This window comes from Schistocerca gregaria, chromosome 1 (assembly GCF_023897955.1).
Source record: "Schistocerca gregaria isolate iqSchGreg1 chromosome 1, iqSchGreg1.2, whole genome shotgun sequence".
NCBI lineage: Eukaryota > Metazoa > Arthropoda > Insecta > Orthoptera > Acrididae > Schistocerca > Schistocerca gregaria.
Genome location: NC_064920.1, coordinates 304,846,577 through 304,863,664, shown reverse-complemented (window position 1 = coordinate 304,863,664; position 17,088 = coordinate 304,846,577). Strand labels below are relative to the sequence as shown.

The 17,088-nt window shown below is 37.4% G+C and overlaps 1 protein-coding gene across 2 annotated transcripts in view; it reads left to right on the top strand.

Moving 5' to 3' along the window:
* LOC126342643 (RNA polymerase I-specific transcription initiation factor RRN3) overlaps window positions 1-15,020 on the top strand; it is a 50,231-nt gene extending 35,211 nt beyond the window's left edge. For both annotated transcript variants that reach the window (XM_050001875.1, XM_050001874.1), the window contains 3 exons: window positions 1,798-1,976; window positions 9,202-9,463; window positions 12,653-15,020. In XM_050001875.1, coding sequence (XP_049857832.1) covers window positions 1,798-1,976; window positions 9,202-9,463; window positions 12,653-12,860 — 649 coding nt within the window. In that variant the 3' untranslated portion in view covers window positions 12,861-15,020. The remainder of the gene's footprint in view (window positions 1-1,797; window positions 1,977-9,201; window positions 9,464-12,652) is intronic.
* Window positions 15,021-17,088: the final 2,068 nt, after the last annotated feature.

Genomic DNA, 17,088 nt, shown 5'->3' with positions numbered 1-17,088 from the left:
ACTTTCTTCGTTATATAAATAAGTGTTGTAGAAAATGAAAAAGAGATGGTCAGTTTTCAGTGGAATTAACAGTAAGGTCGTCAGTGTTGAGTGCAAGTGGATAGAGAAGAGTTTTTCGAAAGCCTCTCTGAAGGGGAGGAATTGTCTGATCACATTGTAGGAAGAAAAATTGGAATTGATATGGAAGATACAGGGGATCCAGTATTGGTCAGACTTTTAATAGAACTTTGTAAGACTTGTGATCAAACAAAACAGGATGGATAGATAACATTCCTTGAGAATTTCTGAAATCATTGGGGGAATGGCAGCCGTGCAGCCATTCAAGTTGAGTGTGGGATCAAAGAGTCTGGAGACACATAATCAGACTTTCGGGAGGAGGGAGGGGAGGAGCACCATCCCCCCCCCCCCCCCCCCCCCCCAATCCCAAAGATAGCAAGGGCGGGCAAGTGCAAGGACTATCATACAGTCAGATTAATAGCTCTTACATCCATATTACTAACAATTATATATAGAGGAATGGAAAAGAAAATTGAAGATCTGTTAGCCGACTATCAGTATAGTTTTGGAGAGCCAGGGCACCAGGAAGCAATTTGGACATTGTGATTGATCTTGGAAACAAGACTTAAGAAAACTCAAGACAAGTTAATAGGATTTGTTGACCTGGAAAAAGTGTTTGACGGTGTGAAATGGAGCAACATGTTTGAAACTCTGAGTAAACTGGAAATAAACTGTAGGGAAAGACTGATAATATACAATATGTTCAAGAACCAAGAGGGAATTATAAGAACGGAAGATAGAGAACAAAGTGCTCAGATTAAAAAGGCCATAAACAGGGATGTAGTATTTTGCCCCTGCTGTTCAATCTGTACACTGAAGAAGCAACAAAAGGAAGATTTGAGTGGGATAAAAATTTAGGATGAAAGGAAACTGATCAGATTGGCTGATGACATTGATATCCTCAGAGAAAGTGAAGACTAGGTACTGGTAGTGTTGAATAGAATGAACAACCTATTGAGTACCAAATGTGGTTTAAGAGTAAATCAAAGAAAGATGAAAGTAATAAGGAATAGCAGAATAAGAGTAGTGATGTCAACATAACATCAAAAATAGTGACCAGGAAGCAAATCAGCTGAAGAATTCTGCTACCTAGCAAGCAAAATAGTACATGGCATATGAAGCAAGTACAACATAAAATGCAGATTGACACAGCCAAAGATGGTATTGGTTCAAGAATAGTCTGTTAATATCAAACTTTTGACTTAATCTGAGGAAGAAATTTTTGAGAATGTATGTTTGGAGAACAGCATTGTATGGCCGTGAATCATGGACAATGGAAAAACTGAAAAAAATAAGAGAATCGAAGTATGTGAGGTGTGGGATGGAAGGATGTTAAAAATAAAGTGGACTGGTAAAATGAGGAATGTGAGGAAGTTTTTTGCAGAATTGGCAAATAAAATAATATAGAGAGAACACAGACAAAAAGAAGGGGCAGAATGATAGGACACGTGTGAACATGTAAGGGATAACTTTAATGGTGTTAGAGGGACATGTAGATGGTAAAAACTGTAGGGGAAGACAGAGATTGGAATGCAGTCAACAAATAGAGGACAAAGAGTTACAGTGCTACTAAGATAAAGAGATTCACACAAGAAAAGAACTCGTGGTGGGTTGCAGCAAATCAATCAGAAGACTGATGACTCAAACATATTTTGGAAACCGTTTTGTAATGTTCTTCATATGATTTACCATCCATTATTTTCTGTGTTTTTTAATGTGTTTTCATTGCTTTTCTTGCAGAGTTCTGAAGAATAGAATCTCTGATATGGCTGTATGGATACATAATTACATATCCAGTCAAGATGGCCTGGAAAGTGTGAATTCTGATGTGCGTGTGCACACTGTATTTTATGCAATTTGCCAAGCATTTTTCTACATCATTGCCTTCAGGCATAAGGACCTAGTAAACACAAAATCAAGTATGTATATAAACATATTTTATTATATCTAAAAACAAAGATTCTGTAACTTACCAAACAAAAGTGTTGGTACATTGATAGAAACAAACACACACACACACACACACACACACAGTTCAAGTTTTCGCAACCCACACTTGCTTCATCAGGAAAGAGGGAAGGAGAGGGAAAGACGAAAGGATGTGGGTTTTAAGGGAGAGGGTAAGGAGTCATTCCAATCCCGGGAGTTGAAAGACTTAACTTGGGGGGAAGAAGGGGCAGGTACACACACACACACACACACACACACACACACACACACAAAAGCAGACATATGTGTCAACCTCCGCTAATTTCAAGTTGCCGCCACTCATACATCACCTGTCTTTCAACAACTTCTTTACCTCTGTACTTCCGCCTCGACTGACATCTCTGCCCGAACTCTGCCTTTACAAATGTCTGCTTGTGTCTGTATATGTGCGGATGTGTGTGTGTGTGTGTGTGTGTGTGTGTGTGTGTGTGTGTGTGTGTGTGTGTGTGTGTACACCTGTCCTTTTTCCCCCCTAAGGGAAGTCTTTCTGCTCCCAGGATTGGAATGACTCCTTACCCTCTCCCTTAAAACCCACATCATTTTGTCTTTCCCTCTTCTTCCCTCTTTCCTTATGAAGCAACAATGGGTTGCGAAAGCTTGAAATTTGTGTTTGTGTTTGTTATTGTTTCTACCAACGTACCAACACTTTCGTTTGGTAAGTTACAGAATCTTTGTTTTTAGATATATTTTTCCCACATGGAATGCTTCCCTCTATTATAAACATATTTTATTATGCATTTATGAGTACTTTCAGCAAAGTATCTGTGCTTGCTACCCAACCAATTGAATTTTGTAAGATACCATCAATATTTAGTGTTCTCAATGAATTTTATTTGCTTTCTTTGTATCATCTCTGATAATAACATAGATCAATCATCTTAACAAACGAGCTGCTGAAATTTTGATAGGCACTAAAATAAGAATATGAACTTTTCTAGTTTTGGGATGAATCTGACACACACACACACACACACACACACACACACACACACACACACACACACACAGCCCTAGTTGCCGTGGCTGAATATGTTGTGCCAGTACTGCAGATTGACTGGGTGAGGGGATGTCATGTGCTGTAGTTGAAGGGTGGGATGAGGCAGGAATTGGGAGGGACAGTTGTAGAAAAGTGGCAGATGCCTGAATGGGGAGGTAGAGGCATTTGTGCATGGAATAATAATGTGGCTCTGTGAACTACTTCTGGCTTCAGACTAGGGAGTTGTCTACAGTGCACAGGAACGTGGAGCAGTAGACTGTGAGTGGGAGTGTGTGGGACCAGTTAGAAAGTGATTCATCACAGGGAATATGTGTGAGAAGAATATGGGTGCAGGATGGGTGAGGTTAAGGACAGGGCTAGCAGAGATTGATCCCTAGGAAGATTATGGGATTAAGAGATGTGTTGCAAGGACAGCTCCGATCTACATAATTCAGAGAAGATAATGATATGGAGAAGGATCCAGATGACATGAGTTTTGAAGCAACCATTGAAATATAATATGTTGTGTTCTACCCCATGCTATCTACTATCTGCTATCTACTCCATAAATTATCTGGGAGTACGCATTAGGAGTTATTTAAAATGGAATGATCATATAAAGTTGATCGTCGGTAAAGCAGATGCCAGACTGAGATTCATTGGAAGAATCCTAAGGAAATGCAATCCGACAACAAAGGAAGTAGGTTACAGTACGCTTGTTCGCCCACTGCTTGAATACTGCTCAGCAGTGTGGGATCCGTACCAGATAGGGTTGATAGAAGAGATAGAGAAGATCCAACGGAGAGCAGCGCCCTTTGTTACAGGATCATTTAGTAATCACGAAAGCGTTACGGAGATGATAGATAAACTCCAGTGGAAGACTCTGCAGGAGAGACACTCAGTAGCTCGGTACGGGCTTTTGTTGAAGTTTCGAGAACATACCTTCACCGAGGAGTCAGGCAGTATATTGCTCCCTCCTACGTATATCTCGCGAAGAGACCACGAGGATAAAATCAGAGAGATTAGAGTCCACACAGAAGCATACGACAATCCTTCTTTCCACGAACAATACGAGACTGGAATAGAAGTGAGAACCGATAGAGGTTCTCAGGGTACCCTCCGCCACACACCGTCAGGTGGCTTGCGGAGTATGGATGTAGATGTAGATGTAGATGCTGGTGAATTCTGCTTTTTGTCAAGTTTGGCAATGGCCATTCATTAAGGGAGGACAGCTGATTGGTCATGACCAGCCAGCATGCTGTGCAGAAATTAGATGAACTAGTATAAGATAAGACTGCTTCCACAGGGGGCTCTGCCTCTGACAGGATAAGGAAAGCCTGGGCCTTCCATTCATTTGAGACCATACAGAGTGGCACGTGGAAAGCCAGAGAAAGGAATTTTTCTTGGGGGGGGGGGTCTTATTGGTGCTCAATATCGAGGTCATCAGCGGAAAGGAATTTTGTTGACACCTCAAACAGCAGGTGGTCTTCATTAATGTACATTATCCCAAAGAAGTGTAACAGTTGGCACCCTGATGGCATTTACAGGCAATGCAATGCTTGGAGAAGGCTGATTTCATATCCCGTATATTGAAGACATGCCATGACGATTCCTGATATGAGAGTGGTTTGAAAAGTTAACCAAATGGAATAGAAAAAAAAGTACTTACATCACCGAAATTTTTTATTATTTTTCAATATAGTCCCCTTGTACATTAATGCACTTTGTCCAACGATGTTCCAGCACTTGATCCCATCTCGAAAATGAGTTCCCTCCAGGCCTGCAAAATAGTTGTCAACTCCGGCTATCAATTCTTTGTTTGAAGTGAATCTTTGTCCTCCAAGAAAAATTTGTAGTTTCGGAAAGAGATGGAAGTCTGGCGGAGCCATATCAGGTGACTAATGCAGGTGTGGTAACAATTCATACCTTAGTTTGTGTAATTTTGCCTTGGTGATGGCACGTGTGTGGGCGCACATTGTCTTGATAGAAGATGTCTTTCTACCTTGCTAAACCTGGCCTTTTTTATGTATCTTGTGTTGTAATTTGTCCAGAAGGTTAGCATAGTATTCTTCAGTAATTGTTTGTCCAGTGGGGAGATAATCTAGAAACAGAATCTCCTTTGCATCCCAGAACACTGATGCCATGACCTTTCGTGTCAAAGTAATTGTCTTTGCTTTCTTTGGTGGCAGAGAATTAGCACGTTTCCACTGCTTTGACTGTTGTTTTGTCTCTTGGGTATAATAGTGCACCTAAGTGTCATCTGTGGTCACAAACTGGCACAAAAAATCTTGTTCGTTTCTCCTAAAATGGGCCAAATAATTTCCTATATGTCCACTCTCATGTGTTTTTTCATCCAGCGTCAAGACTCACGGCACCCATCTTGCGGATAATTATTTCATTTCTAATTCTTCAGTTAAAATGGAATAGACCCTTAGAGAACATATGGCAAGTCTGAGCAATTTCACACACTTTCAATTGACGATCCTCTATGACCATTTTGTGCACTTTTGCAATGATTTCTGGAGTAGTGACATATCTTTGCCGATCACTGCGCGGATTGTCAGCTAAGCTCTCCCGACCAAATTTAAATTCATTTGTCCTCTTGGCAACAGTTGAATATGAAGGAGCAGAGTCCATGAGTGTACTCTGGAAATCGGCATGAATATCCTTTGGTTTCATACCTTTCTTTATGAAGTACTTCATCACTGCACAAATCTCAATTTTTTTTTTTCCATCTTCGCAAATCTCTGCTTGGGAACAACAGAGCCACGCCTGCCACAGCTCTCTTCCAAGGGTAGTGACGTGGCACATGTTTACAGGCAACAGTCCAATGAACATCACATGAATAACTTGTTGTGCTAGTGCTGACCTCTCGTGGTGATTCCGAAAACCTTTCAAACCACCCTCATAATACAATATCTTCAACAATCGAACTCAGCTACATATTCCAGCATATACCAGTTGCTCCACAGGATTTCAAATGTCACAGTTTGCACACCTTTTGGAATGTTTGAATTTGCTTTTATACAGTATCAATCAATTTGAAGGTTAGTTTTGGCAAATGCAGATCATTTTCTGTTGTTATTTGCTTTTGTGATTTGTGTTTCTCTGTTGGCATCCACAAATTTTCAAATGTAAGTACAATACATTATATTTCATGTTTTATCCTGCCTACTCCTCAAATATGGGGTGCCTAAAAAACTTGCTTTTTTGGATCACTAGACAACAGTTCAAACAAATCGTATTAATGTGTTTTATTTACAGAAAATAAATGGCAATACTTAACTTTGATAAATTTACAATGAAATGTCGCAAGCAAAGGGCGACAACAAAAGCAATGTCTTCAGTATATACAATTCCTAATACAAAAGAAGTAATATAGTTCCTAAGTCACTGCAGTTCCTAGGTCACTGCTATACAGGTGCCTATTCTTGATGCTGCTTTTTGAAATCGGCGAACTGGCTTGTGTTCAACTGGGCCACGGCCAGGCTGCATAGCACTTATGTCCTCTTCTTGTTGAGGGCGCTGCTGTCAGGTTGTCATCCTAGAGAGGGATTAGTCTGCTTGCAATTGGCTGACATCATCTCCACAGTCCTCTCTGCTCTGATGTTCCCAACCAGCATGCCGACGCCTGACCTTACACCAGAACATTTCAGATGAGTCATGTAGTTCAAAAAACATGAATAACTGAAAAACATAGGTAATACTGTGATAGTTACTTCAATTTTGGTTCTGTGTGTACTACTACTGGTAATAAACAATCACAGTGTCATTTGTTTAAGTTCTACCTACTGAAAGAATGTTTCCTAGTAAAATGAAACAACATTTGGGTGCAAATTACAGTAGTTTGGTTAACAAACCATGATAATACTTTTCCCACAAGTTACAAGCAACCATGAGGGGGGGGGCGGAAGCTTCTGCTAAGCAAGCTCTTCTTTCATTTTACAAAATTGCCTACCATTCTGCAAAGATCGAGAAACCACACAGCTGCTCGAACATGGTATCTTTTGATAGGTGAGTCAGGTCCCAGGTGACTCGAAGGTGACATTGCCATTCAGTTTCATGAAGCTACTGGCAACCACATTAATGCATATCTAGTTTGTTACATGCACCTTTTTACAAGGCAAGAAATTTCATAATCTTTTCTGTAGAAACAACATTTGGAACAAAAGCAGCAGACCTATTTGAAATACTATTCCTTTTTGTAGAAGAAAATGTTAATTGGGAAAACTGTGTAGGTGTGTGTACAGACAGAGGGCATAGCATGGCTGATTTTTCTGCTGCATTGCAAGCTCTGATTTGTAAAGAGGCTCCTCATACTGTTTGGATATAATGTTTTATTTGCTGCATGCACTAGCATCAGAAAGCTTGAGCCCTGCACTTCATGATGTGCTTCAGTGATCTAAATGGTAAACTTCATTAAAAATAGGCCACTTAAGTTGGGATGCATTGATTCGGGGCTCTTATTTTATTACACTAATCGTCGCTGTCTTTCATGTGGGAATGTCTTGAAGTGTGCGTGAACTCATTGATGTAGTTTACTCTTACCTTGTTCAAAAGTAACATTCGTGCTCAAGACATTCATGGACAGTAATTCTGTTTCGAAGCTAGCATATCTTTGAAAAACTCTGTTCATTGAGTGTATCTCTTCAAGGTAATGAGACCAATATTCTGCAACTATTAGATGAAATTTCAGTTTTCAGAAGGAAACTATTATTGTGGAAGAAAAGACTGGATGATAAATACAGATGTTGTCCTTGCTTTCCACATGGGTTTAGAAGGCAGTGACTTTCAGTTCCATGAAGAACTAGAGTATGTGTTCCTATATCATTTAACTGACGTCAGTGATTACTTTCTACTTTCTAAAGCACTTCCCAGAAAAAGTTCTACAGCACAACTGAATCAAAGATCCTTTCAGCATGGAACTTACATAAACAAGAGCAGTTTGACATTTCAAGCTTCAGGCACAGCTCTTGTACAAGTGCTTTGCTCTTGCATCAAGCCTTCATTAATAGTCTTTTCTTTCTCTCTTTTGTTGTTTTTGTATGGCAGTTTTGTACTGTATGTGCATACGTTTTTACCACTATAACATAGTGCCCTTTAATGCTAAAGAAATATCAACTTAAAAATATTGCTTCATGCTATACACAAAATACAACTATGATTTTTTAAAAGGGTGTACACCTAACTGTTACTAGGTACTGTTCGGATATTGGACTGGAAACGAGTGAACACACAATGCACGATTAACAAATTCTTAACAATTTCTACACCCTTGAAGTGTCTGAAAGTGAAAAGATTTAGTGTTTACAATGTCATTATGTAACTTGAAATTATACATTACATTTGGGTTATTTAGTATGTGCTGCATATTTTTAAAATAGCCTTTTTCTCTCAAATACAAAACAGATAAAGAAAATTTAGGAGGAAACAGAAAAATATGAGCTAAAAGTTATCCATATATCATTTAAAGATAAAGCAAGATGTGTGTGTGTGTGTGTGAGTGTGTGTGTGTGTGTGTGTGTGTGTGTGTGTGTGTGTGTGTGTGTGTATCAATGATGTCATAATTAGGGGAACACTACAGATATATGTATGGAGATAAGTAGTAACTTGTGAATTTCAGAATAGTTTGCTGCTATATATAGAGGTTCTGGGAATAGATTAGTTTGTTCTGTTTAGGATCAGGTTAATTCTTCAGTTAAACAATACATTCAAATAAAGCAGACTATCTATGCTTAATACGTAGCGACAGTGGTGTCCAACACCATCATAGTGACACATCTCGCAACTCATTTCAAAAGAGTGTTAAAATTGTGGTGTGCCAAGCATAATTTGAGTGGTTTACGGATGTTGTCTCATTGCTTGTCCTTGTGTGTTCAAGGCACTTTCATACCTAATTTGTGACTGAGCCTTTCTATGCACACGAAGTGGGACAAATAAAATTTGTCTGTTGTTTAAGTAACATTATTTTCTATTCACTGCATTCTGCTATATTACTTACATCATAGTCCAAGTTGCTTGCTAGTTGCTTTTAATGAAAATTATAGCAATATTTAAGTATGCTACCAGAAAAAGGGACAGAAAAGTTGTGAATGTCTTTTCCTTCACAGTGGAAACGTGAAAAATATTGTTTCTATTGTCATGTTTATTAGCTTATTGTAAAATTTGCTTTATTTCAGATTTGGTGTTCCTGCAGAGTCTGAACTTGACGAAGATAGTAACATGTCGGCTAAATCCATTGAAGGTGTGTCTTCCAGCTGTAGTGCAGAACTTCGCAGCAGTTACCAGAGCATATCAGCTTGCATACTGCTACACCATAATAGAACATAATACGAGGAATACCATGCCAGTTGCTCAACAAGATGGACATATTGTGAAAGACAAGTCAGAGTTAGTTCTTCTGAACACGTTCTTCCCATTTGATCCTTACATACTTTACAGGTAACTATAATGTTTCACATTTACATTTCTTTCACCTAGTGCATCTATCAAATTGTTACAGAGATTTGAGATTCACAAATAAAATATTATCAAGAACACAGTTTGGATTTCTGATATTGAGAAGGCTATTTATACCTAAAGTGAAAATGTACTTAATTCATTAAATAACAAATTACAATCAGCAGGTATTTTCTGTGGTCTGTCAAAGGCATTTGATTGTATGAACCACAACATCCTTTTAATTAAATTAGAATTCTATGGTGTCACGAGCAGTGCTGCAAAATGGTTCAGGTTATACCTCACTAACAGTAAACAAAGGGTGTCAGTGCAAGTGACTAGTGAATTAAGTCATCAAAATGGGAAGAAATGAGATGTGGTGTCCCACAAGGATCCATCTTAGGGCCATTGCTTTTTCTTGTGTACATAAATGATCTCTCATCAGTTTCACTGCCAGAAGCAGAGTTTGTTTTGTTTGCATATGACACAAGTATTGCAATAAATAGTATGTCGAGTGTAGTTCTAGAAAGATCTGCTAATGATATTTTCATGGATATTAATAAATGGTTTAAAGCGTACTCATTAGTCTTCGAAAAGACTCTCCATATTTAATTCAGAATGTGTAAGAGGTTTCCACCCAGCATATGCATAAAGTATGAAGAAGAGCAGGTAGAAAAGGTTGACAGTCTTAAATTCCTGGGATTACAACTTGATAATAAATTAAAGTGGGAGGAGCACACCAAAGAACTGCAGAAACACCTTAACAAATCTGTATTTGCGATTCGAGTGTTTAGCAGACATAGATGACATTAAAATGAAAAAGCTTGCATACTTTGCCTACTTTCATTACATAATGTCAAATGGTATAATATTTTGGGCTAACTCTTCCAGTCAAACAAAAGTTTTCAGAGTCCAAAAGTGTGTAATATGTATTATTTGTGGAGTAAATTCATGGATATCCTGTAGAAACCTCTTCAAAGAACTGGGTATACTAACTACTGCCTCTCAGTATATTTACTCATTAATGAAATTTGTCCTAAATAATATATCTCTTTTTCCAACAAACAGCTCAGTTCATACATACAATACCAGGAACAAAAATTATCTGCACAAGGACTTAAAAGCACTTATTTTTGGTCAAAAAGGAGTCCACTACTCAGGAACACTCATCTTAAATAACTTCCAGCAAACATAAAAAATTTAGTTACAAACAAAGATCAGTTTAAAAGTAGCCTGAAAGACTTACTAGTGGCCAACTCCTACTCCACTGGCGATTTTTTTTAATAGAAACAAATGATGTATTGTATATACTCATACTATTAGTATTGTTATTTCAGCTTTTTTAAAAAAAGACATGTTCCACATCCACAAGGATCTCGTCAGCACAGATCTATGGAACGAAAAACTAATCTAATATAAAATTTTGCAGGAGACAAAAAGGAGTGATCCATAGTAATCCACAGGACAGTAGACTAAGTGTTGAATAACATCAAGCATTGTGACAACAATGACCCATTGCTTACATCTCTATTCTTCAATTCTCTATTTGGGTACATCATAAGAAGTCAAAGTTTATTAATGATTTCATCAGATCTTTTTTGATTTCAGTACCGTTATATTTGTGTTTTCCAGAAATGTACTTTTGGGACTTGAGTACATGGGCCTTAAGATTAATGAATATTGTGTTGAACAACACTTTTAATGCTATGCTGTAATGGTGTATCAGAAAACACAAATAGGCTAGTAGTGTTGACAGTTTATAAGCAATCACTAGGAAATACCTTACATTATATAAAGCATATTGTTCTAACAATGTTATGCATGCATAACTGGACAGTCACTTGCCTTGGAGGATTTAATGTTATTTCCTGTGAGATAGTATTAGTTGAGGGCACCAGCTTTGCCACTGTCAAATTCCTTACAAGGAATTTTAAAATGCAGTGAAACAGTTATGGTAAGCATAAGAATATTTTATACAGTAGATAATTGTACATTTTGCACTGCCCTCACTCATGGAATCCTTATAGTTGCTTCCAAATAGATTCAGTTTTTAATGATCTTTGTTACTGATATTGAAAATCTGTTTCAGAATAACTGTGATTTGTACAGTCAGAATACTAGACAAAAATAATTTCATGTACCCATTGTCTGCTTGTCTAGGTTCAGAGATGAGATATGCACTCTTGTGTAAAAGTGTTCAACAAGCTCCCACATAACAGAAAGCAAAAAATAGAAAATCCCTACCCTCACAAAAGAAAATTAATGTAAAATACCTCATTAGTCATTCAGTGTACACATTATCTGATTACCAAGATTCAACAATTGGATATTCCTCTTAGCAGCATTGCAAGTAGCAATGTTCATTGTAAAGCTGCATGAAAATTAGTTTGTATTGTAAATAGATATTTGCTGTCACAAACATAGGTATTTGCTTAAATAAATACCAGTTTATTCGCATAAGTGTTAAGCTGCTTGCTGAAAATAAACAGCAGCAGTTCAATATAATTTAGGCACCAGCAGCTTTCCTTCAAATTTGCTAGATTAACTTTAACTGGCATAAGCACAAGTAGTATTAGGCAGTGTAATAATGGTTTCTCATTAATACTGTGTGCATATTACAATATATTATCCCATTCCAGATCCTTGAAGGTTTTTCTATCATGGGATCTCTGGAACATGCATCAAAAATGTGGAAGTGTATTTTGTGTGTTAGTATGTGTTGTCTTGAAAATGTGTGCTTTCAAAAAAGACTGACTATTTATTCCAGTTTCTTGAGCTTTTTATTTATTTATTTTTAAATGATTATTATGTGATTTTATTCCATTTGTAAATCTGTCTGTTGAAGTCAGCCAAATCAATATTTTAACAACTAAATAATCAATTTTTGACAACGTAAAGTAATTGGATTGATAAAAAAATCTACTCACCAAGCAGTGGTTGGAGAACACACAAATAAAAGGTTATGCTTACGCAAGCTTTTGGAGCTAGTGGCTGCTTCTTCTGGCAGAAGGCTTGAAGGGGAAGGAAGAGGTGTGAAGGAAAAGGACTAGAGAGGTTTATGAAAAGGGGTACAGTTTGGAAAAGTCACCCAGAACCACAGGTCAGGGGAGACTTTCCAGTGAGTAGAATTTTTTTATCTATGCAGTTAAATTACAATTAAATATTTTTTTATTCATTTCCTTATGTTTGCAGATCTGGATGTGCCATAACTCCAATTTATCGAGAGTACCAGGGTTCTGTAAGCAGTGAAGACAGTTACGAAATGTCCCATGAAGACAAGCATCTTGACGAATTTGAAGAAGACGACGACTTCTTGTCAGGCAGTAGTTTCGTGCCAAGCCCAGTTACCTATCCAGAACTTTTCTCTTATGGATCATCACCAGGATTTAAGCACATGTAGTCTTGCCGCACAGCCTTGAATTCTGTTAATGATTCTTCCTACTGAGGTGCTTTCATTTCGTGTTATGTGTGTAATGTGTCATGTTGTGTTTTCCATGAACGTCTTCCAGAATTTGTTTATACTGCAATTGTTTATCAGGCTACTGATATACTCACTATTGCATTCAGTTTCTATTGAATTAGCACTAGGCTCATTGTGCCTGTATTATATTATGTGTATGAATCATTTATTTATACCTATAAACTTAATGTTCTCAAGAACATTCACTACATTTCTTTCACCTTCAGCTTTTTTGTCCATGAATTATGTTCATGAAAACATATGTCTCGTCAATTTGGCTTTCAGCTGTTAGAAGTAATTCATACTGTGGTTACCAAACAGAGCTCAGACTATGTTGTGAAATTAGTACTTTTAGTCTGTGGTAATTTGGCAGTGAACTTAAATTCATGCTTAATCAGCAGTGAGGCACCGCATGGAAGCCTTTAGTGATGTAGTTAAGAATTCTCTGAAGTTAAGCAATTTCATAAAGAACCTGATACTATACTATCACAATTTTTGAGGTAGTATACTATGCCCTGTTTGTTACATTTTAATGAAGCTCATGGGCTTTCATTTTTATGTGTAACAGTCAGTCATGATAGTTTTGTAACATACAGTTTTGTGTGTAAAGAAAACTAGAACAGCCCAGAATCAGTGAAGTAAATGATGTGATGTCTACATTGCTTTCCCTTAACATCAGAACTCTTTGTGGTTATTTGGATCAAAGTTTCTATGCTGTGCAACTATTATATTACCATAGTATAAATGAATCAAAAAGCTTTATCCAGATAGCTATTTACCTGATTGTTCAACACAAGACTGAATGTTGAATTTATCATCATCAGTTCCTAGCTGCATAATACCATTTCCATTTGACATTGACTGTAGTGCGCAGGTAACTGCACAGCCACTTTTGTGGACATGTTCACACTGGTGTATCCAGACATTACTTGCAACCCATTCTCACAGGTTCAGGGCAGAGCAGAGCTTCTGTGATATTGAAAACATAGGAAAGAGGCACTGGCAGAGAAGAAGTTGAGGGTAGATGGCAATTCAAGCCTTGTTAGCTTAGTTCGTAAAAGTGTTGACAACAAAAAAGGATTGTTCCTAGTCCAGCACAATTTTAATGTGTCTGAAATTTAAATTCATTGCTTCCTTGTTAGTAAAATGTGTTACAAAATTGGCTAGCACATTCTGAATTAGATGCTAACCAGTGGATACGCATTTAGGAAATTGAAGGTATTTGCAATTGCATTGCATAGCATTTAAAGACGTCGCACACATTACCATGCCAGAATGCTATGAAAATGTCAGCCACCAATAATTTTTCAGCAGTGTTGTGAGATTTCATACCTCACTAATAGCAGACTGAAAAAGTTTGATAATGCTGCATTTTTATGGGAAGTTGCAAATGAGTCTGTTGTTGATAATTCCAAAGTTTTAAGAAAACATTCAGTTTTGAAAAGTTGTTGCCTTCTCAACACTAAATTGTTGTTGTAAACCATTTAAATGTTTAAAAAAGGCTAGGAGGAGATTGTGGTATCCAACAGACATTGTACCAAAATGATATGTGGAGAATTTTAATTCTATGATATGAACATTCAAAATGTTTGTCAAAAGATGAGTGTTGATTAATTTACATTCAGTAATAACCACAAAGTGATTTGAATGAATGTCTTCTGTTTTGAAAGTTGAACGTGTTAGATGTGTTTGACTTGCTCTTAAAAGTATTTTTAATGGAATATTAAACAAAACAATGGAATTGAAATATCAGAGCAAATTATGTGGTTGATGTTTATGCACAAATAAAAGAAATATTTTTTTAAACTGTTTATGGAGATGGCTGTTTTTGGCAACAGACTGAAGATCGGGCTTGTCTAATGTGGTATTGTGTAATGCTGTTGAGGACAGAAGTTAATTCATTCTATGATGTTTCAATAAACAAAATAAAGAGATAAATTATTGTGGCCACTTGTAGTGTGTTCCAGCCGTTGGGCAAGTAGAACTTAAATTTCATTGCCATTAATTGCCACATAAAAATCTGTGATGTCATTTTAGATAATAGTTTAAACATTTTGTTATGAACATAAGAAGAAAGAAATAGAAAGATCATGAGATTAAGTTATTTTGTTGATTGGACTTTACATGTTACCATTTATCTTAACCTTATTTCCATTGTTCCCAACTAGCCATTTTCCTTAGACTCTTATAGTCTCAAATTAAGGTGAAAGCAGTATCCACTTATTCAATTTCAACAGGAAAAATAATTTACACACGCCTGAAACAAAATTGCATTTCATTTTTCACTGAGGTCACACAGATGCTGTCTAATCACTTTTAACTTCTTAGCAAGTCATCAGATTTATTTAAAGAAAGAGCAGGTGGATAGCAAATTACAAAATCAGTCGAACTTATATGCCCAGTTATACACACATGAATGGAATGTAGTTACTAATCAAAATACAACAAAGTAGTTGATGAACTCATATGTTGCTACTGAAATTTCTAAAATACTGTACTGCAGCAGGTGTGTGGCAGGCTCATCACAATCATGTGACCAGGCACTCTGCAGTGGACTTGAACCTTCAACCTAATGCCAAGATATAAATTCCCCTCCATTGAAACAGAGTAGAGATATTTGTACACTAGATTGGGAAGATCTTGCCAGACTGGGAAATTACGTGTAAAGAACAGTGTCTTGACAGCTTGCATAGGAGTAGTACTGTGACATCTGCAGGTGTCCTCGGCTGTTATCTTGACTTTATTTCCATGGATTCCTATGTGCTCTGTCAACTAATCAAAACGATGAATTGTTACTCAGTTGTTAAAGTAGAAGTGTGACTTGAATTTTTGGTTCGCTCTCACTGCTGGAGAGGAAACTAATGGAATCAGAATAGACAGTTTTTGCCTGATACAGAGCCTGTGTAATCAAGTTCTTAACATGGTAAATTTATGACTAAGGCAATTGCAGAAAATGTTGTTAAGAAAGTCACTGGAGTCTCCTTGTTCTGAATGTATTACAATAAAATAGTTCCTATGTAAAATATGTCCACCTCCTGTGGCTGCCATGTGGAGGATCCGGGTTCGATTACCAGTGTTGCCAAGAATTTTTTTTTAGAGATTTCTGAATGATAAGGGGTGCACTCAGCCTCGTAATGCCAATTGAGGAGCTTCTTCACCAAATAGTAGCAACTCCACAGTCTTGAAAGTCTACAAAAACAGCCGGGAGAGCAGTGTGCTGACCACATTCCCCTCCTTACTGCATTTGCAAGATGAAGGATGACACAGTGGTCAGTAGACCCCTTGAACCTTCACAGCCTGGTGAAGTAAAGCCTAAGCTACATCTAGATATGGCGACGTTTTCTACAGCAACTTGTGTGTAAAACAGTGATATGAACCCTACCCAACTCTAAATGGCAGTTCCTTGTACAGATCTCAAAAGATCACAGTGCTTGCTGGCAGTTACTAAACAATTGTTCTACTGGTAGGTAAGTTGCCTGTAACATGGATAGTACTTACTGTGCATGTTGCAATCTAAGAAATTTCCACCTGATGCTATATTGTAACTCCCCAGTCTCATCACAAATGGTATGAATGGTCGTGTAAATTTAGAGCATACTGAAACTTTTTACCCTACATTAAGTTGTAAAATATTCAGAGCTTTCATGAACCTTGGTTCAAGTCCACAAATAATGGCAACCAACAAAACTTTGAGTCAAATGTGTTACCCCAAGAACTGCAACACTGATTTCATATTTAGGTGTCCCAAGCCATAAGTTCAGGAAAGCTACACACAGGATGTGCCCGGTTATAAAAGAGACACGTGTCACAGTTAAAAGTGTGAAACCTTTCTTGTAACTATTTACAACTGACAGTTCACTGTGAGGTGACTTTTTATTATGGATAACATATTGTCAACTACTGTCTACAGGGTCACTGCTTTTGTTCGAAGTGTCCAAGACAGTGCAAACTTCATATTTAAGACATCTTGTGGAGGGAAACTGTCTAAAGATAGGAAAATGTCCTCAGAAGCCCCATTCACAGAGCAATCTGAGGAAATTGTCTCAAGGTAGACTTGTAGGCCTACATGAGACAGAAAAAGGCAATTAAGTGATGAGTGCCCAAGTAAGCCTGATGTATAAGGTTAAGTGGTGACAAACCCTGGACCTACATTGAAAGAGGCTACTAA